Here is a 27943-nt window from a genome sequence, read left to right as displayed (position 1 = left end):
TTTTCAAGTTACAAACATCGTTGTGCATGAAATGCTGTAAATAGGAAAGTGATTCTTTAAGTTATTTTATTAGACAGAAATAAACAAATGAATAAATATATGAGAACTTTTCAGACTCATTTTGCCCTTTTTCTGTTTTCTGCTATGAAAAAATCAACATGTTGCTTGAAGTTTTCCGACATAAATCAAGAAGTTTCTCCCTGTTGCTAGGAGCTGCAGCCTCCCTCTGATTGGTCCGCAGCCTCTCTGCTCGGACCAATCAGAGGCCAGAGCGCCCGTCATCAGAATCCATAATCCTTCTGTTTTGATCCTCATTCTGCTGGTTTCTGGCTCCGCGGCTGGTTCTGTGTTTTCTGGCCGGATGTTTGGACCGGAACTGCTGCCTGCATCCCGAGCAGAGGCTTAAAACCGGCAGACTGATACTGCGGGACCTGCTGCTGCTGCTGGATGTCCAGCTGTCACAAACACACACAGCGAGAACTTCCTGTTTACCGTCACACATGTCAGCTTTACAAAATAAAAGCTTTCTGATCAAATAATCACACCAATAATCAAACCGCTGATCAAGCCATTAAATATTTGTATGTTTTGTCATATATAATCATTTTACTGAAAGACTTCAAATCTGTGGCAAAATGTAAATTAAATCCAAATTCAAAAATACTTTATAAATCCCAAAGGGAAAATAAATGTAATTAAAAATGTTTCAGCTTCTGTTTTCAAAACCACAGAGGATGTGACTGTTTAAATCAATCAATCAATCAATCAATCAATCAATCAATCAATCAATCAATCAATCAATCAATCAATCAATCAATCAATCAATCAATCAATCAATCAATCAATCAAAATGCTTTTATTGAGAACTTTTCATACATTGGAGTGACCTAGTCAAAGCCTGAACTTTAATGTGACTGAGATACTGCGGTATGATCTGTGCTAAGAGTGACACCAACAGTTATTATGCTTAGAGGGTGATTACTTTTTCACAGAGTGAAAAAAGTTTGGTTTTGTCTAAAGTCATCATTTGAAAACTCTCTTTTGTGTTTATATATTTTTTGTTAAAAACATTTTAGTATGTAAAGAAAAAGCATAAGAGAAGGAGGGAGCAGATACTTTTTCACAGTAATGCGTGCAGGGAAAAACATAATTATAAAGAAAAGGATGCGGCACCAACTCAGTCTATGTAGAAAGTACTTAATTTGATTGTTTTTATAATTCTTTTGCTTGTTTTGGTTGCTGTTTCCTTTTGATTGTATTTGTTGCATTGTTGCTAAATTATTGTTTTGTTTAGTTGTTTTAATCTGCTAATTTGTTCATTTATTTTTAATTTGTTTATTTTTATCTATTTGTTTTGTTATTTTTTTATTTAGTTTCGTTTAATTTGTATGTTTTTATTTAATTTGTGATTTTATTAGTTTGGTTTGATTTTTTATTAATTTAAGTTGTTTGTTTTTATCAGTGTTCAGATTTAAACTGTTTCCAGATCAGCGTGTGAAGAGTTCGGTGCTTTTACTTTGAAGGTCTCCCAGGCCAGGGGGCGGAAGTGCTCCGCATAGAGCTGCGCGCGCTTCACGTGCCGCTGGCGCTGGTGGCGGCGGGGCTCGCGGAGGGTCGCACTGAAGCGGGAGCGCGAGGAGGCGGGGGACAGACGGCGGAACCGAGCGCCGATGCTCCGCCAAGCGAGCCGTGAGCACACCGAGCCGCGCTGCAGGGAGGCCCGCTGACTGGATGGAGGGGTACGGCTGTTTTTGTGTGAATATCCCGGAGGGGTGGTGGCTGCCGGCCGCCGGAGGGGGGCCGTCTGCTGCCCGGGTAACCCTGGACACCAGCGCCGTTATTTTTGAAACGCTCCGTCTGCGTGTAACCAGAGCCCGGTTATGTGGCCTTTATGTGGCCTACGTGCGTGTGTTGCGTTCACTGACCGTGGGCCGTCATGTTTACCGGGCTGCAAAGGGGGTGCGTGCGTGTGCGCGCATGTGTGTGCGGCACTGCAGCATGCAGACAGAAGTTGGCCCGGTGAGGGACGCCACGCCGCCGCGGCCCCGTCAGTGCGGGGACCGCCGGCGGCTTGGGGACATCTTGGTCCGGGCGGCTGCTGCTCCCTTCAGGGTCCAGGCGGCTGCTAAAAATCAGAGGAAACGTCCCGATGAGGGCCAAGATTCTCTAATACTGTTCCTCTGGGGAGCCTGACATTCCTACACATGTGTGGCGTTAAGGCAGGAATGCTGGGAACATTTTGTATCTAACATTATAGTGGTGAATATTTACTTACACTGTGTTGTTCAAATATCACTGAGATTTCCTCTTGCATTAATGTTATCAACGTTTCATGATATTATTGATCCTCTGAAATACAAACTGCAGGAACCAGGGTTGTTTTTCAGTCTGAGTGAACGCTCCCAGGATTTTGTTTTAGTTGTTTCCCAGTGTAAACTCCTGGTTTTAGTTTCTAAATAGAACATTTAATCTCTAAACATTTACTAAAATGTTAAATGAAGTGCAGTAGACATCCTGTTTTCACAAGGATTTGGAACAACAACCACCCTTAAATAGCTAAAGTCTACAAATATTTTAGACTCGAATAAAAACGCTCATAACTGCATATTGTCACAGTTTAAACTCTAAATATACCGTAAATATGCATTAATGCGCACAGTAGAAACTGTTTTAGCTCTATAGCATCAGCTAATGTCAAAATGAAAAGATTATATATAAATAACAAAATCAAGCAAAAGAAAATTTTTCCAAATCAGTTTTTTTGATAGTAGTAAAAAAAACTTTTGAAAATTGAAAAGACGAGAGTCTGTAAAGATCCAGATCAGTGTCTATTGGGGCTGCATCCCCAGATTGAAAAATAAAAGAAAAGGGAACAAAACCTTCAGCTAACTAATAAACGGCTATTTTTAAGTCAGAAATGTATTTTAAAACTGGATTTGTGATAAAAAATCTTACGGTAACTCAGCAGTACTGGGAAATATTGGAATTAATCCAGTGGAGAGCAAACGAATTGAAGAAAGAAATTCAAAATTAAACTGAAAATTTGAAGTCGCCTTGGCGCTCCCTAATGGACTACCTGCCCAGTGATTTACGCTCGGACCTCCTTAAACAAGAACTTACATTCAACTGGAAATAATGTAACGTAATAATTTATATTTATGTATTTATTTTATTTAGTTATATTTATTATATTTTCCCCTTTTTCCATCCTTTTTTTCCTTTAAGCTAATCACATTTCAGTTTGTATCATAACTATGCTGGTTGTGTGTTTTGTTTTTGAAAGTAAATAAAAACTGATATTTTTATGTAACCTCAACCGACAGGTTGGATATAATGTGAAATATAACCTGATCAACAGGAGCTGACGATATTGTCACAGTATATGTTCGTATTGTTTGCGTCCGGATTTACGACGCCTGACGCCTCCTGGTGCTGAATTGTGCTGCACGTCTGACGCCAATTATGTAGAAAAGTTGGATAAAATGCAGCGTGACCATTCTGGCTGCAGATGCTTTGAGAACCATCGGATACGTTTCCCATTTAATTCCAGTGAAAGGAAGAGGCAAAAATGTACTTTTTTGAGGACGTGAAAAGATCAGGCTGCTGTGAAAAAATCTGATTTGTTTTGCCTTAAAAACGTACAAAAATTCTGAATGTTTGAAGAAAACCGAACAACTTCTTTTGTTTGGTATTTTATACGTCAATAAAGTTTTAAAAATAATAATTTTTAACTTTTCAGAAAATGTAGAGAATAAGTGGAGACATTCAGATTTATTTTTTGCAGCTTTTCCAGGACGGGGGCAGAGAGTTTACTGATGTACCTATAAACATGATTTCCAACCTGGTCTCCAGAAGTGGAGCTAAACACGTATGTGTGTGTGTGTGTGTGGTGGACAAAGTGGCTTCATTGTGTCTCTCGAGGTTAAGTCGGTGCAGAGATGAATATCAAACAGGCTGTAGTAGTGGCTGTGTGTCACGCTCTGTTGTTGTTTATCAATAAAGCGTTGTTTTCCCTCTCTCTCCGCAGTCCAGGACGTCCTATTGGCCGTCGTCTCGTCTCGCCCCACCAGCCGCTCCTCTCCTCCTGCTGCTGCTGCTGCGGCAGAAGCGTCTTGGTGGGGTTCGTCTGAAAAATTACCCCATCACTGCCAGGCTAGCTGCAGCTTCACTGTGATCTCCTCTGTCCTGCAGCTCCAACCTGCCAAGTGTTTAGAAACAGCCAGAGAATAAAAACAGACTGAGATTCGGTTAGGAACCAAACCGCTTCGAACATGTAGGTGGGCTGTGACCAGCACCAGGTAGCTAACGGTGAGTTAGCGGCTTGAGGTAGACGGGTAGCGGTGGCTCTGGCGTAACAGAAGGTGATCAGCGGGGGTGCGATGGAGTACCACTCCGGTGGCAGCCTGCCCCTGCTGGGGAGACCGCGGTACTGCCCCGGAGCCAACGCTAACGGAGGATATCTGTGTGAGACGGGACACTGCTGCGGAGAGACCGGCTGCTGCACCTACTACTACGAGCTCTGGTGTAAGTTTTCCTGACATAAGAGCTACACTTTTGATGTGAAAGTTTAGCTTTATGTCAAAATTTGCTAAAATGCTAACATTAGTATCTGGGCTATCAGTAACATGTAATGTTCCCCATTTAGCATACAAAAAGCAGTGTGTAAACTAAAACGTATGAAAATGATAATATTACCTCATATGCGTTTCTCTAAAAGAAATTTTATATTAAAATTAGCTAAAATGCTAACATTAGCATGGGGGCTAGCAGTAGCATGTAATGTTCTGCATTAAGTATACAAAAAGCAGTGTATGAGCATAATGCTAATGTTAGCTTGCATTAGTTTTTCTGCTGTAAATGAAACTTATTGGTTAAAGTTTAGCTTATATTATCAAAATTCTCTAAAGTGCTAACATTAGCATGGAGGCTAGCAGTAGCACATCTACTGACAGTAAAGTTCTCCACTTTGTTTTCAGAAAGCAGTGTATGTGCTAAAAGCAGTGTAAATTTTAATGTTAGCTTAGCTGAAAAGCAGCTAACAGTTCAGTTTAGCTTTTATATCCAAATTAGCTAAAATGCTAACATTTTTATGGGGGGTATCAGTAGCATACAATGTACTCAGTTTAGCATACAAAAGCAGTTTCTAAGCTAGTAAAAGTTAAAATGTTAATATTGGCCTTTATGTGTGTTTTTTTTTTTTTTTGCAGGAAATATAATTGTTTAAAGTTTTGTTTTTAATTAAAGAAATGCTGGACGACTTATTCTTCAACAAGGCAGCAAAGCTTTGAAATAAACATTCACTCTTTATTGACATACCTTATGTTACAGTGCTTTGTTTACCTCTTACAGATTTCTGCTAGCTTTGCTTTTTGTCACTGCTAGTAATAAACAAATATAGTCTGAGTAAATAAAAATAGATGATTTAATTTATTAGGGAATAAAACTTCCAGTCAAACCAAGCAGGCCATATTCGAAGACATAATTTTACCTGTTAAAATTGTAATTACAGATTTAACTTCAGGAAAAGCAACGACTTCAAATCAGTCTGAAAGGACTGATTTGAATAGGACACTTTGGACACTTGAATAGGGCTAAAATGATTAATCTGGTTAAGGGTGATTAATCGATTATTCAGTCGATTAGTAATCGTTAACTGGAGCTGACAGACTGTAATAAAGGTAATTTGCTGAAAGAACAACACAGTTGGAGCAGTTTGTTAGTTTTATTGTGTCAAGATTTGTTTTTTTGTGTCTGCTTTCCTGTTGTTTAAAACATTAATATACTATTTTATTTAATAACATCTAAATATTTATAGTGTTTTGGGATTTTTCTTTAGACCAAGTCAATAAAAACACAACATTATAAACATTAACTTTATTTCAGGACCAAAATGAATCACTTTTTTCTTCTGGATTCTCGTTTATGAACCCAAGTTAATTCAGCTTCGATGTGCCTGAACCAGAACTCTGAGCTGTGGTTCTGTTCTGACCGTCCTCAGGGTTCTGGCTGCTTTGGACCGTCCTCATCCTGTTCAGCTGCTGCTGCGCGTACCGGCACCGGCGGGCCAAGCTGCGGGTCCAGCAGCAGCAGAGGCAGAGGGAGATCAGCCTGCTGGCCTACCATGGAGCCAACTCCTTCCCCTCCTCCATGCTGGACCTCAGTGAGTCCAGCTGCTGGTTCCGACCCACTAATACACACAACTTCTCTGCTCTGGACTCCTAAAGAACACTTATTGAACTTTATAACATGGCCCCATTTTATCACATCAAAACAACAAAGTTTAATAAAGTTTAAATGATTAATCTGATTAATCAATAAATGAAATATAGTATGAAATTGATTAATCGTTAACTGGAGTATAGAGACTCTAAAAAAGACCAAGAATAACAACAACGGTCAGAGCCATAATTAAACCAAAGCTACAAAAATAAAAACATTTTGTCTGTAATATAATAAAAACCTTCTATCTGTATATTTGTTCTACCCAGAATTTCTCTATTTTTAGTTTTAGCTTCACCTGGTTCAAATTCTGTTAAATAAAAATCCTTTTAAGCTTCGTTTGCATCCAGTTGTTAATCAATTAATCAATAATTAGTCACCAGGTCAGTCCTGTGCTGTATTGATGCTTTTCACATGTTTTATATTTTAGCTGCAGATGCATCTTTTGCACTAAAGGAATGTTGTTATTGTATTTTAGGAAATAAAATGTTTATTTTTTTAAATTAAAGAATTTATTGAATTATTTTTATTTTTAATAAGTTTTAAGTTTCTGCAGTTGAATGAAAAATCTGCAGAATGGACCATTTTTTATCTGATTAATCAATTAATCGTCAGAATTATAGATTACTAAATTAATCACTTGAATAGAGACTCAAGCTCAGTCAAAACTTTGTTTTGCCACAGATTCTCAATTTAGGTGAAGCCAGAACTTTGACTAGGCCGTTCTATCCTTGGTACAGTTGGGCTCAGTTTGCTAGTTAGCTGGTGGTACCTTGGATTTTATTTGAGTATTGAAAGGAGCATAATTCAAATACATCAAGTTTTATTTGTGATAAATGTTAAAACTCAGAAGGCATTTATCTTCTGCTTCCCAGTTTGCCCCAGTTTGTGTTGGTTTAACTCCTAAAACTCCAACAAAACGCATAACGTGAGAAAATGAGAGAAAACTTTTGTAAAGGCCTTGCTAATATTAATATAGTGAGTTTGATTGTTGTCTTGTCAGCTGGCAGGCCTGATTCCCGCTGCATCAGAGACGATCCGTTTTACTGGAAATGGTTTGCAGGATTTCCAGCGTAGAAAAGATGTGAGGCTTTTTCATCCGTCAACACAATGAAGCCGGCTCTTGTTCTGTCCTTTTGTTTGCTGCTGACGCTCAGCTGATGCTTCTCTAATCTGCTTCAGTGACGAATCGCTGGAAATTTCCAGCTCAGAGGTTTTGATTTTTCAGAAATGAAACTCTTCCTGCCGCAGCTTTATCGATCAGTCGGCCAAACTTTGTTTATAAAGCCGTTCCTGTACAGTCGGGTTTAACTCAGCAGAGTTTACAGAGGCTAAAAACGGCACTGATGTTAGGTTTAAACAAAACACTGGATTTGTGCAACTATACCTTACATTACCAACCAGTTCAATCACTGTTTTTGGTAGAAATGTCTACATTTTAAATAATTCTCTAGTTGGTGCAGTAGAGTAATAAAACACCAGTAGACCCAACTGACGCAACAAGAATAAGCTAAATTTATAAGATAATAAATTACAAAGCGATGCCTAAAAATAAAAGTCTTCATTTAAAAAGTAAAAACGGGTAAAAATCCTTTCAGTTTCACAAAACCAGAGGGAATAATTGCCTCAACCTGAATATAATCTGTTACAGTCAAACGCTGCAAAATTACAAAATCTTTCCACATATTTTTGGTCTAGTTTCTACTGCAAATATCTGAAGGAACAAAAACTAACAAGTAACTTTTCAACAAGATGCAGGAGTTTGTTTTTAGGAAATAATTTCTTAATATTGATGGAAAAGTTCTGGTTCTGTTGGCCGTTTATTTCACTAAACAAGACATTTGTCCTAAAAGTGAAATAATCTGTTGAAGCTCCAGAACTGTTAGCTTCTGGACTGAAAACGTTGCTCTTTACTGCTGTTGTTTAAATTTCCTTCCCCTGAGTGTTTAATGATGATAACCAAACTACCGGCTTCCTTATCGGTGGTTCTGATCCGGTTTCTCTGCAGGTTTCCTGGCGTCGCTAAAGCTACCGTCCTATGAGGAGGTTGCAGCCCAGCCCTCCACTCCTCCTCCGCCGTACAGCTCTGTTTTTACGACCCCTCGATACCCGCAGCCGCCGCGCGCCGCCGACCCGCACCTGCTCACGCAGCACGGCCCGCTGCTGCACCGACCGCTGAGCGACGGCCCGTCCTCCTTCAGCTCCGACAACAGGTAGCTGCAGGATGCAACTTTTAGGAATAAAGTTTTTACATATTTGTTAACCGTCATCACGTCAAGGTTCCTCCTCCCTGAGCTACTATTGCCGTCTGAAGAAACGTACCAACCCCGACCAAAAGCAAACAATCAGAGCCAGGAGGAGGAACTTAGCGCTGTCAATCACCCTCGTGTACATTCTGCTAAATGTGAAAATGGTGTAATTTACCGTTATAGAAAAACCTGTACGCCATGTACGCCATCATTGTTGCCAATGCTAACTAGCATTAGCACTCGTCTATTGGAAGAATCTGTAGCAATACAGAGACCAAGAGGAAGGGTGTGAGCAGCGCACAACAAGAGCATGATTGATATCGTTAAGATTGATATCAATCACAATAAACATGATAATCGCATGATAAATTAAAGCAAAATTTCATAATTCATTTTATTTGTTGTTTCTGTTTGTTTTGTTTATTTATTTTGCATATTTAAAATGTTTTAAATGTTCATTAGAGTCTGAAGTTAATTGATTGTTAGAATGTCATCTTGCTTTATTTTACCATTATATTACTAAAAATGGGCTGAAAATCATATTATTGTTTACAGCAATAACTTCTGGGACAATTTATCATCCAGAAAAAATAGTTATAATGACAGACAGACTAAGCCCCTCCCCCTGGCTCTGATTGGTTGTTTCTGACTAAGTGGTGTATTTCTGTAGTTAGCACTGGGAGCACTGGGAGCAGAATCTGTCCTACACGGTGGCAACATAGTGACATTTTTAACATGTGTAAAAAATTATTTAAATATAAACTGCTGAGCTGATTATCAGACGTTTGACCTTTGACCTTTCTGCAGCTCCAGCTGTTCCTGCGACTCCTGCTGCCCCTCTTCTCCATGTAGCTCTTCGCTCTCAGCGCCCATCACCTACGAGACAGACACAAGCCACGCCTCCACGCCAAGTGAGGCCACGCCCCTCACCCTTGATGTCACCATGGAGACCATAGCGGCTGCAGCCAGTTGCCTGGCGTCCAGCGAGGGCCTGTTCGCCTCCGAGAGACCGGCCGCCGCGGTGGCCATCGACATCGAGGGCACCGAAGACGTCGGCGCTCAGGAAGCCTCCGCCACGGACTCCTCCCTCCCTAGCCAGACTGTTACCGTGGCGGTTGTTACCGGGGCAGCGCCGTCTCAGCCCTCACCTGGCTCTGAGGTCACCCTCACCGTTGCAGCTTTGTCTCCTGGAAAGCTCGACATGCCTCCTCTATGTTCTCCAATCTTTAGCACCGGTAGCTCCAGTCCACTCCCCAGTCCGAGGCTCGATGGCATCCAGTTCCCCTCCAGTAAAATCACGAGAACTGGAAGTCTGTCAGGGCCTCCCACGCCAACAGCTAACCCCTCTGACTGCTGTGGGCCCGTCGAAGCTCCGGAGACTCTTGATTCTTCAACAACTGTTGATCCACCCAGTGCCCCTTCGACTCCATCAGCACCGTCTCCAGACGTTCACAGAACTATGGCCTTGAAAGCAGACTCTGCCAGCCTTCTGACTCCTGATCAGGATGTTAGCGTTGTGCCAGCCGATGCATCTGTAACCCCGACAAAGGACCAAGAACCACTGCTGTCTGATTGTACGTCAGCCATTATTGGCGCCCCTCTGATTCCAAAACCAACACATTTGAATCTCACCTCCAGTTCGATTACGCAAACCGTTTCATCTGCCGTTTCATTGACTCAAAACTTAGAACCATCTCTCGAGTCGGGTTTGGCCCAGATTCCCTCAAGTCCTGGGTCAGGGCCTTCCCAGCACTCTAATCTAGTTTTGACTGTGAACGTTTCTGGACCGAGTCCAGAACTGCGTGGTTCGTCTGAGTCAAACCTTCTCGCACCATTGCCTTCAGATGTTCAGGCTAATTTTAGCTCTGGATCAGGATCGCCAACGCTCGCTCCGGTTCCTGTAGACGGCTCTTCTTCTTGTCCAGCAATCACGATTGAGTCTGAAACTTGTTTCATGTCTTCTCCGTCGCCCCTTGCTGTTCTTTCTCCATCCTCACCCCGATCCCCTCTTGTGGCACCAGCATTACTCTTGGACCCCCTCACCGCTCTTCACCCGTCCGACAAAGGCGGTTCCTCCTCCGGCCATGCGTCCTCCCTCTCCCCGTCACCCCGTGCTACTCAGTCTCCACCGAAACAGACCGTCTTCTCGCCTTGCGTAGACGTCTTCGAACCCGGACCCGCGTGCTGGGAGGACGGAGACGAGGAGCAGGCCGCTGGGGACAGAGAGGAGGACGAAGACGATGACATGGGAGCGGACGAGAGCCAGTATCGGCACCGTCGTCTTACCGGTGACTCCGGGATCGAGGTGTGCAGATGTCGAGTAGAGGAGGAGGACGAGGATGAAGAAGAGGAAGAGGAGAAAGACGGAGACACGGACGTGCATGATAGCGTGGATTGTCCCGCAAGAAGTCAGTTGAGCACAGGGGACGAACTTACACCGTGCAACCCCTCCCCCTCCGTCACCACGTCGACCCCTGAAGAGAAAGTCATTATCGTCATGGAGAAAGTGTAACCGATGAAAGTCGATGGTTCAGTTCCTCCCTCTGACCTGGAGTACGCCAGGCAGCCATCAAATTTAGAAGATGCTTCTCGAGCGTCGTAGTTGTGAACCTAGACGATGAATGCACCGGTGTTAGGAGAAAGATTTGGTTTGGAAGTCATTTTATGGGCTTTGGTGCCACGTTCACCAGATTTAGAGGCGTCTGTTTCATTTCAGGATGATTAAGCTAAAACTTAGCTCTTCTTCCTTATCTAAGAGACCTCCATGTCCTGCACACTCTTTAACACGTATTAAATCACACTGTAACCCGATCTTTGTTGACTCGCATCAACAAACTTTAATAAATCCTCTTAACAGTCAAAAATGGTTAGCATCGATCCAAACTACATAAATTTGCACACAAGGGGGGAAATAATCTCCATGTGACGCAAATACGGCATAAAAGCTGCACACGTGTCTGAGGTTGAAATCGTGCCCCACAATGACGCTTTCTGTCTTTTGCCCATAAATGAGCATCTTTAACAGTCGAGCATTCAGAAGGCGGCGATACCTTCCACTGCCGTCTTGGATGATGACGGAGGCTTGGAAATGTGCCGGGAACAAGTTGGCTTGCTCTGAAAAAGGAAGAGAGACCGGTGTAGGTGGATGATTCACGGCGCCTGATTGACGGAGGGGAGACTGATTCATTGGGTTTGATGGCTGGGTCTGTCAGCAGAGCAGAGTTAGGTTGGCAGTTTGCGAGTGGAAAACTTGAAGGTGGACGGCTCGTTGTGTTGCGTCGACATCTCAGCAGAGAAAAGCTCTTACATGAATGTAAACAAACAATGGCTGCTTTTAGAGCGAAACAAAGCCCCAAAGAGAGCAGAGGCGGAGCGTGTCATCGTCCCGTCTTTGTCTCTTTCTCGGAGTGTGAGGTCAGATCAAACAATACGCCGTAGACGCTTTGATCTCTGTCACTTTCTGGATCTCTTCATTCATAAACGCCCCTCCTACGTCCTTAACGTTAGCAGATTTGAACAATAATACAAAACAAATTGCAGAGCAAACAGAGACATTTCAAGGCCTTCTAAAGAATAAGTCACGGCAAACGTGTTTAAAGAGTTTGGTTTATTTTTAGGTCGGTGTTTCGTACGTTGTGAACTTGATAGACAAGTCAGTGTACATATTTTGTGACACACAGAGACGGAGTATATTTTATCAATGAAGCAGTTAGTAGTTGTTTTGTACATGCTGCAGTGTTTCAGCTCACCGTAGGACATGAAATTGGAAGTGAGATGAAAAGCAATATTTTTATTCTAAAAGAGCAAATAAACCCAGAGAAAAGTGAAAAAGCAGCATCAGAAACGTTGGGATGAAAAAGTTTACTGTTGAGGCTTAGACTCATATCTTTAACTGATGAGAAAATTTTAGATGCAGTTTTGAGCAACTCTGAAAAGAAAACCGTTTCATCGTGTTGAAGGGGGCTGGTATCCGTCTCCTACAGCTAAACGATAAGAGACGCATCTGAAGCAGGTTCCCAGACCAACACAGGGTTAAGAAATGTGTTGATATAATTAAACCTATTAGGAAACGATACATCCATCTATCATCTATACAAGGACATGAGAGCCTAGTGTCTGTCTCTACCGGTCAGTGTGGGGTCAGGGGTACACCTTAAGGTGCCAGTCCGCCACTGGGTCAACAGCTACCTGGACTTTACTGGTAACTCCCAACGTTTTTCAGCAAAGTTAGCAGTTGTTATCTTGGTGCAAAAACGTTTACAAATGAGTCTGATGAAAAGTTTTTAGATGCATTTTTGTTCAACTGAGGAAAGAAACAATGCTCCATGCTACTGTAGGGCGTTGGTATCTGTCTCTCGAGGTTAATGGACACGAGACACCTGAAGAGGGTTCCCAGTCCATCACATGGTCAAGACATGTTGATATAATCCAGTCTATTAGGAAGTGACACGATCCACCCATCTTCTTTACAAGGTCATGAGGGACTGGTGTCTGTCTCTACCGGTCAGTGTGGGGACAGGGGGTACACCTTAATGTGCCAGTCCGCCACTGGGTCAGCAGCTACCCTGACTTCACTGGTTCTGCGTCTATCATCCGAAATGATAGACGCATGTTGTATAAAGGTAGGTTGTCGTCATTCACCAGCATGTAGGCAGTGCGTTCCTGTTTCTGAAAGGTCCATTGATGTAGGATTTTAAAAGTCCAAATCTTTAGTTGTGAGAGAGGAAGATCAGTGATGTCAGCAGATCGATGAAACATTAGACGTTTCCTCCGGCAGTAAAGCTAAAAGTGAGGAAAAGTGAAGATTCTCATCACCTCATGAAATCATCCACCCAACCTTAGTGAGAGACTCAGTCTGGTTGACTGATCTTTATACCCTGTGTTCATGCTGCATTGATCCACACCTTCATGTATAACTCAACAGAGCCACCAATACATGATGCAAATGAGCGATAAGCTCGTATCCATTAAAGGCACAGACAAAGTCCTGCCACAGAAACGGTTCACGGTCCGACAGATCCAGATATCTGGACCTGGGAGAGGCTGAGGAAGATGCTTCTGGTTGAAAGTCGACACGGTGGAGTGAGAACGACGAGTTCTTAGAGGCTTGTAGAGCGACGCCCAGCTGTTGATGTTGTAGTTGATGTTGTGGTTGACGGTGTTTTTTGTTTACCTGAACTTATAACGTTATATATTTCATTGGTTTCCGAGTGCCATTTATACTTGACTACTGTTACTACTTAGCATTATTTAGAGCTGTTCCCGCTCTGTGTGACTGTGGGCTTTATAGCAGAGTGACTTGGGAGCTGTTTGAACTTTGTCTGTAATTTAGGTCCTCAAAGGCTGAGCAGACCTGAGATCAGCTTGAGATGATTTTGGTTCGATTAGAAACGCCTCAGAGCGTCGATATTTAACGGGACAGGATTGAAACAACCAGAACCATTGGCATCAGTTATGACTCTTGTAACTGGAGAAAGTCAGTCATTGTCTTTTCTGTCTTGGTTTTGACCAAAAGCTCTGAGGCATTTTTAAGGGAAAGTGACTGATTAAAGCTGATTCCAGGACTTCCTGCTTTGGGAAACCTTGTCTTTATGTCTCTGTTAAAGTCTAAATTACTTATTTCTACTGAATTATGTCACTGCAATATGTTACTATTTCCACACTGACTGGATTTTCACAGAAAAAGTAGATTTTTCTCTAATACCTGACTGGTGCTGTGCCTGTTTTCTGTTATTCTGCCACAGCAGGTGTTGGGAGATGAGAAATCTAATTTCCATTTTCTAAAGAGTTGTTTAGTAAGTGGAAAACATCAGCGCCCAAACTGGATGAGAAACTGAAGAAATAAACATTAAATACAGTTTTGGATTAAATATTAATTTTGGTTGGTTTAGAGACTGGTTTGGTTTGACTAGACCAGTTTCTTGACCTTAAAATCCAAAGCTAGTCAAACTTTATTTTGGATCTGATCTCTCTTCGTTGACCAGGATTATAACTCTGTCCAGGTCCTTCCCTCTGTTTACAGGATTTTAACTAATTTGTCTTTTTCCACCTTCATGTCCTCACTGGCTGAATCTGTGGGAGAAGATTTAAAAAAGATTAAAATCCTGTAATATTCAAATGACTAAAGCACTAACTAGTATTATTAGTAGTAATAGTTGGTGTGTGTGTGGATGTTTGTATGTATGTGTGACATAACTAAACCAGCCTGTTCTAAAAGTGTGGAAATATAATAAAACTGTTGAATCTAAAACTTTTCTGTCTGTAAGTTTAATGCTGAAACATTTTGATGAAGAACTAAAGTACCATATTTATACCAAAGCTAATTTTTAATTTAGTGCTAAATTTGAAATTTAGCTTCCCCTAAATAAATAATTTAAGATGAATTCTAAAATGTTAATTGAATGTTTTGTAAACTTTTGGGTGAAAAAAATTCAATATAGTTTTGGTTGTCAACTTAAAAATTATTCAAGTAGCCAGAGATTAATACTCATGCTCTTATTTTGAAGGGGGTGACTGTTTACGGTAAAATCACATGCAGGCTACAATTTAATTCAATAAATGTTTGATAAATTAGAAAATGATTGAAAAGTTCATTTCAGTAACTCCACTACGTAAAATACACTTACTGAAGTTTTCAAGCCTTTATTTGTTGATTATGATGATTTTCTGCTGTAATACAGCAAATGAAAACATGACATTTAAGATTAGATTATTACATCAGACCAATCAAAATATTTTAAATACACAAACGTGGAAAAATGTGTTTAATACCTAAGTAAAGGTTATGTTCAAAACAATCTGAATATGACTGAATTTAACATCAAATTAATGATTTTTTGGGGGGAAATGATGGATTTTAATTTTGAAAAATAAAGAATAATTCACTTTTTTAAAATTCAACACGACCAAATTTTAAGATTTAAATACGGGAATGTTTTCCAGGGATGTTAGAATCTCTGATGAAAGACGTGATGCTAAACGACAACAAGGTAGCCGAGTATTAGTAATTTAGTCTTGCTAAGAAATATTTTACAAAGCAAAATATATATATATATATATATATATATATATATATATATATATTTTAAGCAACCATCTGTTACAAAGTTATTTTTTATCAAAAAGAAATCTGATCATTCTGACTAAACAACAGTGTCAGTAAATCAATGAGAAAAAGTTGTAATTTTGCTTTTTCATATATTCAGTAAAGGGTAACTAGAAAGTAGTTTTATTGGCTGTAAGCTCCGCCCCTTTTCATTTAGCCCCGCCCTCCCAGCCTGGGCGTGGACTAACCACCGCCTTATAAGGCAGCGGCTGTAAGACCACGCCCAGACGCCCCTGCAAGTTGGGCGGGGAAACCCCGTCTGGCAGCCTGAAGCTCATTCGCTGGAGCAGAGAGGACAGGAAGAGGAAAAGCTCCAGCCTGGCCAGCGATTCGCCGACGCAGACCCGAGGTCCCGCCCCAAACGGCAGGAAGCAGGTGGGTGTGGCGCGCTGACCTTTGTCGTCAAGGAAACGACCTACGTTAGAAGGAGAGAAAAAGGTTTGAATGGTGTTTTGTTGGGTTTGTTTTGATAGATCTGTTGGGTTTTCCTGAGAGTCACCTGGGTTGAACAGGTCCGGTTTGTCCCAGAACCGGGGGTCGTGGTGAATCGACCACATGTTGACCAAAACCCGAGTCCCGCGGCGCACGGCGTGGCCGCCGATGCTGAGAGAGGAAACGGGTTTTTAGGAAACTCTTTGAGCTTTTCAAGGTTGCGCCGTGTGAACGGACCTACCTGCTGTCGGTCATGGCAGTGTGCGGGATCAGAACCGGGCTGACCGGTCGGATCCTCATGCCCTCGTTGATGACGCAGTCCAGGTAGGGCAGCCGGCCGCGGTCCGACACACTCACCGCACGATCACCGCCCACGTTGTCATCCAGCTCCCTCTGCACGCGCTCCTGGACCTGCGATGAAAACCCACAGTACCAACCCAAGACCTGAAGGACGTTTCTGAGTGGGAACGGCCTGAAATGCTACTCAACTACCTGAAATCCACCAACTAAGCCTATTTGTGTGCTTACCTGTCCTTGACAGGTAAGGATGAGTTTATGGGCTACAAAACATGTTCGTTACATCTGCGCTCACATCACTTTCACGTCACGCTCTGATTGGTGGAACAAAGACAAGGCCACAGAAATGCTGGTTTTGCCCTCTGACCTCGGGGTGGTGCAGCAGGTAGGCCAGGATCCACAGCAGAGTCGTGGACGTCGTCTCCACACCTGCTCCAAACGCCTCCGCCGCTGTCATCAGGACGTGGTCGTCTGTTATCCCCTCTTCTGTTGACCCATGTGACCTCTGACCCCGCCCACTGCCCGTCTGACCCTTCAGCAAGGCCTCCAGGAGGTCACGGGGGTCACCATCACCCAGTGCCGCCTGCAACCCACCGGACAGACGATGGAAAAGTGAAGAGCTCAGCGCTGTAATGAGGGCTACGGCCTGTAGGGGGAGCTGTTGGTCTCTGGTGGTTTTTAAGGGTTTTCACCTTGTGCTCCTCCAGTTTCCGGGTCAGCAGTCGGTCCCTGACGGTGATGCACTCCTTCAGTTTACTGAGAGACCTGTTAGGAAACACCTGGAGGACAGGAAGAGGCTGGGAGTCAAAGGTTTTAGAGATTTAATGGAGGAAAATAAACAATAAATATTTAAAATTCAGCTAAAGTTTCACTTAGATCCAATACATCAATCAGCTGGGGTTTGTTTTTACGGATTTTAATGAGGAGTTGTAATTTACTCTTTCTAAGATTAACTTCAAAACTTCAACCATTTTCACTCCTTCTTTCTTCCTTTTTGTTTCTCTAATTGCTCTAACATGCCGTCATATTATTTTCCCTTCTGTCCATGGATAGTTTTGGTTTTCCTCTGGCTCCCCAGTCGTACCTTCATCCAGGGGTAGATGTCCACCAGCCCGCCCCTGGCGATCGTCTCCACGATGCCGTTGTTGTAGCCGATCACCTCCTGCAGCTCCGGGTCTCCGGGGCCGTAGGAGCTGCTGAACACCAGGGTGCAGACCACGTTGGTGACGGCCCTGGTGATGGCGGCAGACGGGTCGAAGCCCCGCGACCCGTGAGACAGCAGCTCCACGCAGAGACCGTCCACCGCAGACAAAACTGCACAGACGTTTATGTTACAGTCGCTGCTGGGGTTTAAATATTTACGGATAAAACATGAAAAATATCCTGAAAAGTTACTAACTTTAAAAGATTATTTTCTTTGTTTCTAAATGTTTATAGTGTTGTTGATGAAAATCCTGCCAGGCTTTCTGAAAACGCTGCTTCCTGGAGATTTTACAACGATGTACCAGGAACATTGTGGAAAAAAGGTGTAAATTTCCACCAAAAAACTCACGAATTTTGAGATTAATCTCTGAATTCTCTAAAATAAACTTTGAAATGTTCTGAGTTCATATAGTCAAAAATGTTCAACTTTCGGACCTCAGAAATTTCCAAGTTTTTTCTGGAAAATTTATGTAAATAATCTCAAAATTTCTGAATTTTTATTGTTGGCGCCCCCTGCTGGTTCATTAGCATTGAAATTAGCCTTAAAATCAAAGCTATTTAAATAAAGCTCATTCTTTTGTAAAGCAGGCTCTTTTGTAGGTTGCTTTAATTAAATTTTTAAATAGTTTTCCTCCTCACATGTATCTTAACTATGCTTAATTTTTATAATTTTAATAAAAGATATACAATGTTTAGGTTATTTTCCCACTTGACAGACTTCCCAGAGCAGGAACAGTTAGAATCAGACGCTGTGATTCCTGAATGTTGTTTTTCCATCATTAGGATGAGAAACGCGGTGGATCTGGACGGTACCGATGTCCTGCAGCCGGCCGGTTCCCTCTCCGAACAGGGTGAAGGAGTTGTGGACGAGGCGGCGGTGAAACCTCCACAGAGGAGAGTAGTCTGAGAAGGCGATGTCTTTTCCTCCCCGGGTCAGCAGGTTGGTGGTGACCTGGGCAGGATGTTCAACATGAAGCATCAGGTTTTTAGCTCTTAAAGCTGTTGGTCTGTTAGTAAAAACAAAACTGTTTCATTCTGTCTGTGGAAAACAGACACAACAAAACATTCAGCTGCAGATTATTATAAAGTGACTCTTATTTTGAAACCATCAGTTTGTATGTTTGTGACGTCCTGACCACGCCCTTGTTCTGCTAACAGTAGCATCTTCTGCTAATGTTAGCGCTGCGTGCTAGCTGTTAGCATCTTGATTTCACAACGTCCTTTCTTTTTTAATAGTTTTATTATTAAGGATGTTTTGCTCTGGAAAACATTCAGCAACGTTATTGAAGCGTTTGCTAACTGTTGATTAAATGTGAAACGGAGGGATTTAAAAAACGTCAGAGCCACTTTAACACATTTTATACTCACAGGCAGCAATTTTAATAAGCTCAGTAAAAACTGGCTCACACGTTATTTAATAAGGTTCAAAAATGGAAATTAAATTTGTTCCTGTTTGTTTCCTAATTAGAGTAAAAACTGGATTAAAAGTTGGAAACTCTGGGTTTTAAATGAAACATTAAAAAGTAGCCCTTATAAATAATTACTGCTATATTTTTGCATATATAATTGCTCAAAGCCTATAAGAAATATATTTTAAGGAGTCAAAATCTTTCAAGTGTCATGTTGAGACACCAGGGGGCGCTGCAGGAAAATGTTATAGTAAAGGAAAAGAAGAAATGAAAGGAGTGATTCACTCCACAGGGAATAATAATAATAATCCTGCTTACAATTATTTTCTTCAGAGTTAAAAACCTAAATTTCTTCTGCTTCAAATATCCAGTATATTAAAAACATTTCCAAAGAAAAGCGTCTGAGACGCGACTTTCAGTTTCAGGTTCTGCAGGGAAACATTTTGGTGTTTTCATTCAGCTGTCGGCGTTTCTGACCATGTCAGGACGTCCAGCGAAGTCCTTGCCCCTCTGCAGCAGCACCTCTCTGGCGTGTTGATGGCTGTTCACCACCAGGGTGTAGTGAGGGCCGAGGTAGAGCGCAAACAGAGGCCCATACCTCAGAAACAAGCACAGGGTCAAAGGTCATCATCCATTAGAGTCAGATTATAGTTTTCTTCCTGAAAATCTCATAATCCACAAACAAATCCATTCAGATTGAAGAATCCTGACGGTTTTACCTGAACATGAACGCATCCTTTCCTCCCTCCGCACTAAACGTTGCTTTAAGAAGTTAACTAGTCTTTACAAATGTTAAATTAAACCTGGTTCAGTTCAGATCCACGTCTTAACTAGTCATTTTCAGCATAAATCTCAAAAAGACTTTAGCAAACAACTAGTGCTAAAGGCTCGTTAAGGAAATCTCCTAACCCAAAGATAACTAGTAGTCTAGTTGTGGAATTATCTAGAATAAAGTCAATAAAACAACCAGTTTTCAGATGTTAACTAATCAATCTCTACAAGCTAATTGGTCCAGTTATGTTAATGATTGATTCATTTTTATAAATTTTAACATGTTTATGAAAATTAACTAGTACCTCAAAATATAATAATGAACTAAACACAAACTAGTCCTTTGAAATATTAGTTCAGTCCAAACCCAAAGAGTCATTCCTCTGGTTAACCAGCATTCCCAGTCATAACTAGTCCTCTCTAAAGTCTAGTTAACCAGTTACTAACCAACCCGTCCTCTCGTCTCAGACTCACCTGTAGGTCAGCTGGGTGAAGAGCAGGTGAGGAGGAAGGCCTCCGCCCAGCCAGGGGAGGCTGCCCAGGACCGGGAGGCGAGGCAGGCAGGGGACGGGCCCCCGGACCGGGCCAGGTGGGTTCTGACGTTTAGCTTCCCAACCGAACCGACGGGAGAACAGAACCAGCAGAACCAGGATGATGAGGAGGAAGAGGAAGAGGGGTGGGGGAGCGGAGGACAGCAGAGCGGAGAGCATGGCTGCAGCGAGGAAGAGGAGAATGAGGAGGCGACGAAGAACCCTGACTTTAACCAGACAGGGAGGAACCTTGGAGAGGTCAGAGGTCACGCCTGCATGTTGTTATGACAGATGTTTGACCGTGACTGAGTGTGTGTGTGTGTGTGTGTGTGTGGGTGTGTGTGTGTGTGTGTGTGTGTGTGTGTGTGTGTGTGTGTGTGTGTGTGTGTGTTTTCCTTCATCAGGTGGCCTTGGTGTTATCAGGCTGAATGCCACGGGTTGCCATGGAAACCTTAAAGGAGAACAGCCGCCGCTCCGTCCAGATCTGTCGACTGACCAGGTTTTCTTTCCTGACTCAGTGAAGGAGACGGTTTAGATTCCTGTCAGAAGAACCTTTGACCCAGTTTGACCCAGGTAATCCTGGACTGGTTCTGGAGCGGTTTATTGGTTCTGAACGGTTTTTGACCCATTTTAGTCTCTGAGGTTTAAAGCTGATTTTGCTCAGGAGTAAATCCAAGCCGTCATGTTTGATTTATTCTGTTCTGTAGTTTAGTTCTTGTTTCATGTGTTGCTTTGCATCCTGGTTCTGATCCATTTTGAACTTGGTTTTATGTGGTACAGGTTTGAAAGTTCAGGTTTTAGACTTTATTATCTAATTTGGACTTAATTTAGCAAAACTTTGAAGATAAAAACTTTTACCTGATTTTAAGCCGGTTGAAATTGTTTTAGAAAGTTTTTCTCTTCATGAAGCTTAAAAATAGTTTCTGGAGACATTTTATTTATTTATCAGAAGAACGTTACATTAGAACCGTTCTGACCCGGTTAGTTAGTTGAATGGGTCATTCTCTTTTGTGGTTCTGGTTCAGGAATCTGTATCAGGTCTGTTTTAGCAGGAGCGACATCGATCCGATACCAATAACTGTATTGATCCCAATATTGAAAAATATTCTAGATTTTGTATCAGTCTGATCCATAAGTGCAGATCTACTCAGTCTAACTCTATATATAGAGTTATATCTCATTATATTTAGGATTCCTAATTTAACTTCCTAAAACATTTGAAAGGTTTGTTTCAATTTATTTTTACGTGTTTGATGAAGGTAGTCAACGTTTTGTTTTTGTCAGAATCTTTATTTTTTATTTTAAATTTGCTGTTTTTCTCCTAATTTCCTGCGACAGACTGGCGACCTGTCCAGGTGACCCTGCCTCCAGGTGACCCCGCCTCCAGGTGACCAGGCCTCCAGGTGACCAGGCTTCCAAGTGACCCGGCCTCCAGGTGACCAGGCTTCCAAGTGACCCCGCCTCCAGGTGACCCCGCCTCCAGGTGACCAGGCCTCCAGGTGACCAGGCTTCCAAGTGACCCGGCCTCCAGGTGACCCCGCCTCCAGGTGACCCCGCCTCCAGGTGACCCCGCCTCTCACCCAGAACGTTAGCCGGAGAGGCAGCAGCTCCTCCTGACCCGACTGGGCCAAGGTGTTAGAAAATGGATGGATGGATAAATGAAAGTTTGACATGTTTTTAATCAATAGCTTGTAATTAATTGTTCACTGATGCAGATTTATTAAATAAATTAGTAATTCAGTTTATTTATGTTCCAGTTTAATAAAAGAAACATTTAAAATCAGTTCAGCTGTTCTGATCGGTTCTGTTCGATGCTCAGGTACCAGAAGAGGTAAAAGTGGATCGCTGCGTTCAGAGTTTCTAGTTTCCTGCTCAGTTTGTGTTTTGATATCTCAGTTATGATACATTCCTGTTGAATCATTTCAGACTTTGTGAAGCTGATATTTTGGGTTTTCTGGCCGAGTTCTGCCTGTTTGTAGCTAAATATAGTCCAGCCTGAACATTTGCTCTCTCTCTCCTGCTGCCGTTTCCCTGACGGCGGCCATCTTGACGTCTGAACTGATCCATTAACTTTAAGAAATGTGAATCAGCGCCGCTGACGCCACGAGAGTCCGAGCGCTTCAGCGTCTCGGTGGCGGTGTGTGTGCAGCCGGCGGAGGCACGCTGCCATGGCAACAGCGCCCACACACACATTTCCCCATCATCTGTCCTGATATAGCGCGTTGAGAGGCCAGCGCAGCGGTTCTGGTCCGGCTCTTTCAGGCGGCAGGAAAACTGTGACAACAGGTGCTGCTTCAACGTCTCGGCTAAAAAAATCTCCCTGCAGGTCAAACACTCTGATGCTGAAACCCTGGAGGAGGAGAAGAAGAAACGCTTCATGTCTCAGCGCCTGGTGGGACGAACTCGCCAGCAGACAGACAATCTGTCGCTTCAGTAAAAATAATCCTGGGAAAAATGAAACATAAAGGCTGGATTCAAGGTTTCAATCTGACAGAAACTGGAACCTTTGAGCTGCTGGAGAGCCAAACAATTCACTAAAAAATGCTACAATTTGTTTATTGTGATTTTTTGTTTATTTTTTTAGCTTTACCTCCTCAACAATAAAGTTTTTTAAAAATAAAGTCTGAATATCATTAAAGATCCAAACATAAAAGGGTTTCAGACGGTTGACTTATTAAAAGAAAAACAAACAATTTCTCATTTTTTCAGTAATTCATTGCTTTCTATTCAATGGTCACATTTTTACCATCTTGATTTGTTTTCAGGGGCCGAACAAAATCCTTTTCATGGCCACAAATGGCCCCCGAACCACACTTTGGACACCTCTGGTCTAATGAAAATCTGATCCAACGTTTTACCTTAAAAATCTGCCAGAAGTTATAAAACCCTAAACTTTAACATTTGTGTTTAACTCTTTCTCTGCAGATCCAGCTGAACGTTTTTATTTTTTACAAAACAAGTTCAGTCTGATTTAATGCAACAAACATTAGTTAAATCTCTCCCTAGACTTTGACTACGCCATTCTAGCTCCTCAATTTGCTTTGAGCCAATCTGTTTCCATTAGCATTTCATTTTGAGGTTTTGCGTTAGAAGTTGATGGAAATGCCACAATAAAATTTTAAAAAAGAAATAAAAAAATAAAAGTTTTACGCTCATTTGACCTGATTTTTGGTTTTTCTGAAATACTTCAAGTAAAGATGAGATGGAAATACATGCAGAATAAATTCTGATGCAGCACAAACGGCTGTTAATACAGAAAATGGAGACCAGAAATAATTTTCTGCTGCTCCTGGCGCCCCCTCTGGCCCGGCGCCCGCATGCATCACATTTAGAGCAAACCGACATTTACAAGTGAAACTTTGGACCCCTGATCTACAACATACCTTAATATTGACAAATTATTATATATTAAATGATGCACAAGGTTGAAAAGTTACATCTGATCAATTTAAGGGCTTAAATTTAGTTTTACTGAGATAATAATCTATTTTTCCATATTTTTTGGAACATTTGGCCTTGCAGCTAATTTCCCTGTTATGTAACATTTCTGCTTGTTTTGGTTTACATGGAGGATGAGAACGACGTGAATCTCAGAGGACGATCCCGACGCTCCGAACAGAACCAGGAGGTTCTGCAGGTTCTGATGATCCAGCTCCTTTTATGTAACGCCGGCCTGGAGCCTCCATCTGTCTCCATGGCGACCACATCCCAGCAGCTGCATGTGGCTGTGCAGGAATGTCACATATGGGCCAGATGTGTCTGCAGTGCTGAACTGGTGGCGCAAAAAGTTGTGATCCGCACTCAGCGGGCGCCACTGGAGCGGGCGCCATAAGGAAGGCAAAAATGATTTCTAGTTGACATTTTCTGTGATTTAGCAGCTGTTTGTGCTTTGAAATCCACGCTTTGTCTGTGTCTGCTCGCTGTGAGCATCTCCAACTCAAATGTTGCAACAGATTAAACAAATGTGGGTCTCTGATGCGCCAAACCCGCGATCTGCGTCTCCCTCCGTGTTTCCTGTCCTCTGCCGGTTGTATAACCTCTCTCTGCCGCAGTGAAGGAAACCCTTCTCTCCGCTCCTCGACGTCGCTCTGCCGCCTGTCCTTTTAAGGCATGGGGGATACCCGCCGTCACAGCCGGAAGCAGCCCAAATTTGGTCAGCTACGAAAGGGGCACGGCGGGGGGAATCCCTCGCGCCGGTGTCGACCAATAAAGGCAGGACGGGAGTTACCTTGGAGACGGAGAGTATAAAAGGGAGAGCCGGAGAGAGCTCAGCATCCTCAGCCTCTCAGCCCGGCAGCAGCCGCAGCTTAAACCGGATTAACGCCTCGCTTCTTAGGGGGAATCCCGGATTTAATCATAAAACCTGAGAAAAGGATGCTTCTGGAGCGCGACGACAGCTTCATGTCTGAGTTTGAGGACGCTTGCAGCGCCTGGGTGGACAGCGTGGGATCCAGCCCCAGCGACGGCGCGGATTCTGACGTGGGATCACCGTTCAGCCAAGGTGAGTCTCCAGCATCCCGCTGCCTGCAACCTGCAACCTGCAGCTGCATCTTCATGGTGTTTCTGTCATTATGCAATAATAAACCCCTCCCCTCCCTTCTGCAGTTTTCTCTCCTGGAACTGACGCCTCGGACTCAGACTTCTTCTCCGACTTCAGCGACTGCTCCTCGGACACTCTCTCTCCGTCGCTTGGCTACAGCGGGAGCTTCTTCGCCGAGCCGGAGCCCACGGCCGCGGGGCTGAGCAGCACCGCCGACGCGATCCTGAACATGATCACGGAGATTGTGGGAATCTGCACCGAGATGGAGCAGCAGCAGCAGCAGCAGCAGCAGCAGCTGCCCGCCCCCGACTTCAGCATCCCTCCTGCAGCCGCGGAGCCGCAGCCGCCTGCAGCCCCCGCTTCAGCTCCGATGATGATCAAGTCGGAGTTCGGGACCTCCAGCTGCAGCAGCGGGTGTTCCCAGCCCTCCACGCCCGGGAATGACGCTCTGTTCCCGGCTGCAGCGGACTCTCTGCTCCCGCTCATGGCTCTGGAGCAACAGGTGGACATGGCTGATTTCATCGAGTCTCTGCTGAGCTCCGAAGCCGGGCAGGGCGAGCTGAAGCCCGGCTGCGAGGTGAAGCAGGAGCCGCTGGAGCTGGAGGACTGGCTGAAGGGTTTACCGGTAACCGGCGGGGAATCCGGTAACTACGTCATCAGCAGCGCCCCCTCCACCCTGGACGCGCACCTGCTTTCCTCCCTCCTGCAGGGCGCGTTCCCGATGGTCAACCTCAGCAGCGTGCACGCGGCCGGAGCGCCTAAGCAGCAGCGCGCCGGGCGCAGAGCGCACGCGCGCGGCGGCGTGAAGCCCAAGCCGTTCCCGTGCTCCGTGCAGGGCTGCGAGCGCCGCTTCTCGCGCTCCGACGAGCTCAACAGGCACGTGCGCATCCACACGGGCCAGAAGCCCTTCCAGTGCACCATCTGCGCGCGCAGCTTCAGCCGCAGCGACCACCTGACCACGCACACGCGCACGCACACCGGCGAGAAGCCCTTCTCCTGCGACGTGTGCGGCAAGAGGTTCGCGCGCAGCGACGAGAGGAAGCGGCACGGGCGCGTACACGTGAAGCAGCAGCTGCGTGCGCAGATGATGGCCGCCTACTCTCTGGCCCTGAACGCGCCCGGCGTGTAAACACAGGCCCGCGCTCCCTCTACGGAGTTTTGGAAGCTTTTCGGATTTGAACCGACAACCGGAGAGACATGTGACGTCACACCGGTGTACAGGTGCTGGGAGGCGCATGCGTGTCTGCGGTGCCCTGAGGGTTCGGGTTCGGGCCTGGCCCGGCAGCCGACCGGGCCTCCGCGGCCTTAAAGGGGCAGTGCGCCCCCTGCAGGACGGATCCTGCTGTAAAATAGAACCAGTTTCTTCTGCATGAAGCCGTAAAGAGACTCTGTGAATGTCGACGTCAGAATGTCGTGCTTCTGTTGTTGATATTTCCATGTAAGCAGCTCTATATTTGAGGAGTTCCATGTTTGTAACATATCTCTATTTTTCTAGACGGACTGTCTACCTCTCAGTGTCGCAGTTTTACACGCAGGGTGTGAATATTTTAGAGATGTTCCTCTGGCACATGAACGTGAAACACGATGTCACTTTTTCTATGAAACGACTGTACGCATTCCGCGGACTCTGACCGAACCCGTGTGTGCAGGTCCGGCTGCACCGATGCATTGTGGGATATGTTGTCCTGTGTTCTGTGGTGTGAGAGCTGAAGCACACCGGCTCAGTGAGAGCTGAGCGCTGAGTAGCACACATGGCTGTGCGAGTTTACTGTTCCCTCATTCTGCATGGAGGCTGCTGTCGCTGTTAATAAACAAAACAAAACGGATCGACTGAGTCCGGCTGGTTCCTCTGCACCCAAACACCAACAGAACATTTCACACATTCAGTCATGTTAGGGAGTAGAAACGTTTTTCAGATCATTTTTAATATCCAGATGTTTCCATTAACCAACACAGAGCCCTGAGGGACTCCGTCTAAAGCTCTACAGTACAGATCTGCATTCAAAGATGCTTTATGGTGCAGAAAGGAGGTCGTAGCCTTAAAGCTGCAGTACGACTTTTATTTTAAAGGTTTTTGTACATATTTGTTTAATCTGCCACCATTTTGTAACAATTTGTTATGAGACAGATAATCAGTGAAAAGATCCCTCTGCCTGAGCTATTATTGTCTGAAGAAATGGACGGTCAAAATCAACCAATCAGAGCCAGGAGGAAGGTCTCAGCGCTGTCTATCATCCTCATGTACTTGCTGCTAACTGTGCTAAAGGCATAGAAACAACTTACCGTTACAGGAAAACCATTTATCCAATGTCATTGGATCAGATCAGAAGCTGCAGGAAGATCAGGTGTTGAGGGTGATTGACAGCGCTAAGACCCGCCTCCTGGCTCTGATTGGTTCTTTCCAGTTAGCATTGGCAGAAGGCAGAGGAGATCCATCTTTTCACAGATTATCTGTCTCAAAACATGGAGACAGTTTCACCAAAAATGTAAAAATAAATTTTTTTTTTATAAAAGTTACACACTGCAGCTTTAACTAACGGAGAAAAAATCTTTTCACAACAATCCGGCAATGTGTGAAAATATCACAACTCCGTTGATAATTCATGATTCAACTGTGATTAAACCACATTTTCTGGTGCAAATGTGGACCAGAAAATCAGGTTTTATTTCACTCATAAGACCTGATTATGACCAGATTGGTAAAATAAGGAAATCACTCAAACTGAAACACAAAGTCGACAAATAAGCTAAAATAAATCTTTAAAATATGTGGATTAACAAAAAATAATCTAATTTGGGTCTCATTGCCTGTTGTTTGAACATAAACTTATTCTGAAGAGAACTGTGAACTTTATTTATGCTAAACCTTCCCTGAGGTTTTAACAGAAATCATTTCATTCAAGATAGAAATTAGATTAAGTCAATTTCTGTAAAAAAAAATCTGTGAAAATTTGTTATATTTTAAGGTAAACATCAGAAATTAGGAATAAACTTGAACATTTCTGAGTTTCAAAAGTCTAAAATGTTCTTATTTCCAAGTTTTCAATAAACTTTCTAAGATTAATCTCAGAATTGTCAAAAATTTTCTCCTTTATTTCCTGTCCATGTTGGTCCTGATTCACTGCATTTTAATATGAATCTCGCTGCTGATCATCACCTTCAACCAGAACAGACAGGAACGATGGAGG

At 43.4% G+C, this 27943-nt stretch overlaps 4 protein-coding genes and 1 long non-coding RNA gene across 5 annotated transcripts in view; 2 read left to right on the top strand and 3 right to left on the bottom strand.

Moving 5' to 3' along the window:
• Positions 1 to 27943, bottom strand: part of LOC116732602 (Fc receptor-like protein 5) — a 291331-nt gene that overhangs the window by 184514 nt on the left and 78874 nt on the right. The gene's annotated exons all lie outside the window — the stretch shown is intronic.
• On the top strand, positions 1570 to 14718 carry LOC116732579 (flocculation protein FLO11-like). The gene is made up of 5 exons (XM_032582858.1): positions 1570 to 1739; positions 4028 to 4524; positions 5999 to 6160; positions 8228 to 8432; positions 9276 to 14718. The coding sequence occupies exons 2-5, from the start codon at positions 4380 to 4382 to the stop codon at positions 10978 to 10980; spliced, it is 2217 nt and encodes a 738-aa protein (XP_032438749.1). The 5' UTR covers positions 1570 to 1739; positions 4028 to 4379; the 3' UTR covers positions 10981 to 14718.
• On the bottom strand, positions 15544 to 20540 carry LOC116732589 (steroid 17-alpha-hydroxylase/17,20 lyase-like). Its single transcript, XM_032582874.1, has 9 exons — positions 20160 to 20540; positions 19392 to 19512; positions 18319 to 18457; positions 17387 to 17616; positions 16995 to 17081; positions 16670 to 16885; positions 16247 to 16416; positions 16073 to 16176; positions 15544 to 15988 (listed from the first exon to the last, which is right to left on the bottom strand). Exons 1-9 carry the CDS (start codon positions 20393 to 20395, stop codon positions 15723 to 15725), a joined length of 1569 nt encoding a protein of 522 aa, XP_032438765.1. The 5' UTR covers positions 20396 to 20540; the 3' UTR covers positions 15544 to 15722.
• Positions 21877 to 23976, bottom strand: LOC116732678 (uncharacterized). Its single transcript, XR_004341846.1, has 2 exons — positions 23781 to 23976; positions 21877 to 22565 (listed from the first exon to the last, which is right to left on the bottom strand). It is a non-coding gene; the product is annotated as an uncharacterized LOC116732678 (long non-coding RNA).
• LOC116732600 (early growth response protein 4-like) lies at positions 24491 to 26581 on the top strand. Its single transcript, XM_032582896.1, has 2 exons — positions 24491 to 24716; positions 24821 to 26581. Exons 1-2 carry the CDS (start codon positions 24590 to 24592, stop codon positions 25882 to 25884), a joined length of 1191 nt encoding a protein of 396 aa, XP_032438787.1. The 5' UTR covers positions 24491 to 24589; the 3' UTR covers positions 25885 to 26581.

Source organism: Xiphophorus hellerii, chromosome 14 (assembly GCF_003331165.1).
Source record: "Xiphophorus hellerii strain 12219 chromosome 14, Xiphophorus_hellerii-4.1, whole genome shotgun sequence".
Taxonomy (NCBI): domain Eukaryota; kingdom Metazoa; phylum Chordata; class Actinopteri; order Cyprinodontiformes; family Poeciliidae; genus Xiphophorus; species Xiphophorus hellerii.
Note: the sequence above shows the minus strand (reverse complement) of the source record. Positions and strands in the feature narration are given on the sequence as shown.

What these genes read in the sequence shown, in the direction of transcription:
- LOC116732579 (XM_032582858.1), top strand. Translation starts at nt 4,380, where the DNA reads ATGGAGTACCACTCCGGTGGCAGCCTGCCCCTGCTGGGGAGACCGCGG. An exon ending in CTACTACTACGAGCTCTGGT is followed by an intron (nt 4,525 to 5,998) that starts GTAAGTTTTCCT and finishes GACCGTCCTCAG; the next exon opens with GGTTCTGGCTGCTTTGGACC. An exon ending in CTCCTCCATGCTGGACCTCA is followed by an intron (nt 6,161 to 8,227) that starts GTGAGTCCAGCT and finishes GTTTCTCTGCAG; the next exon opens with GTTTCCTGGCGTCGCTAAAG.
- LOC116732589 (XM_032582874.1), bottom strand. Translation starts at nt 20,395, where the DNA reads ATGCTCTCCGCTCTGCTGTCCTCCGCTCCCCCACCCCTCTTCCTCTTC. An exon ending in ACATCTACCCCTGGATGAAG is followed by an intron (nt 17,082 to 17,386) that starts GTACGACTGGGG and finishes CCTGTCCTCCAG; the next exon opens with GTGTTTCCTAACAGGTCTCT. An exon ending in ACCGGACCTGTTCAACCCAG is followed by an intron (nt 15,989 to 16,072) that starts GTGACTCTCAGG and finishes CTTCTAACGTAG; the next exon opens with GTCGTTTCCTTGACGACAAA.
- LOC116732600 (XM_032582896.1), top strand. Translation starts at nt 24,590, where the DNA reads ATGCTTCTGGAGCGCGACGACAGCTTCATGTCTGAGTTTGAGGACGCT. An exon ending in GGGATCACCGTTCAGCCAAG is followed by an intron (nt 24,717 to 24,820) that starts GTGAGTCTCCAG and finishes TCCCTTCTGCAG; the next exon opens with TTTTCTCTCCTGGAACTGAC.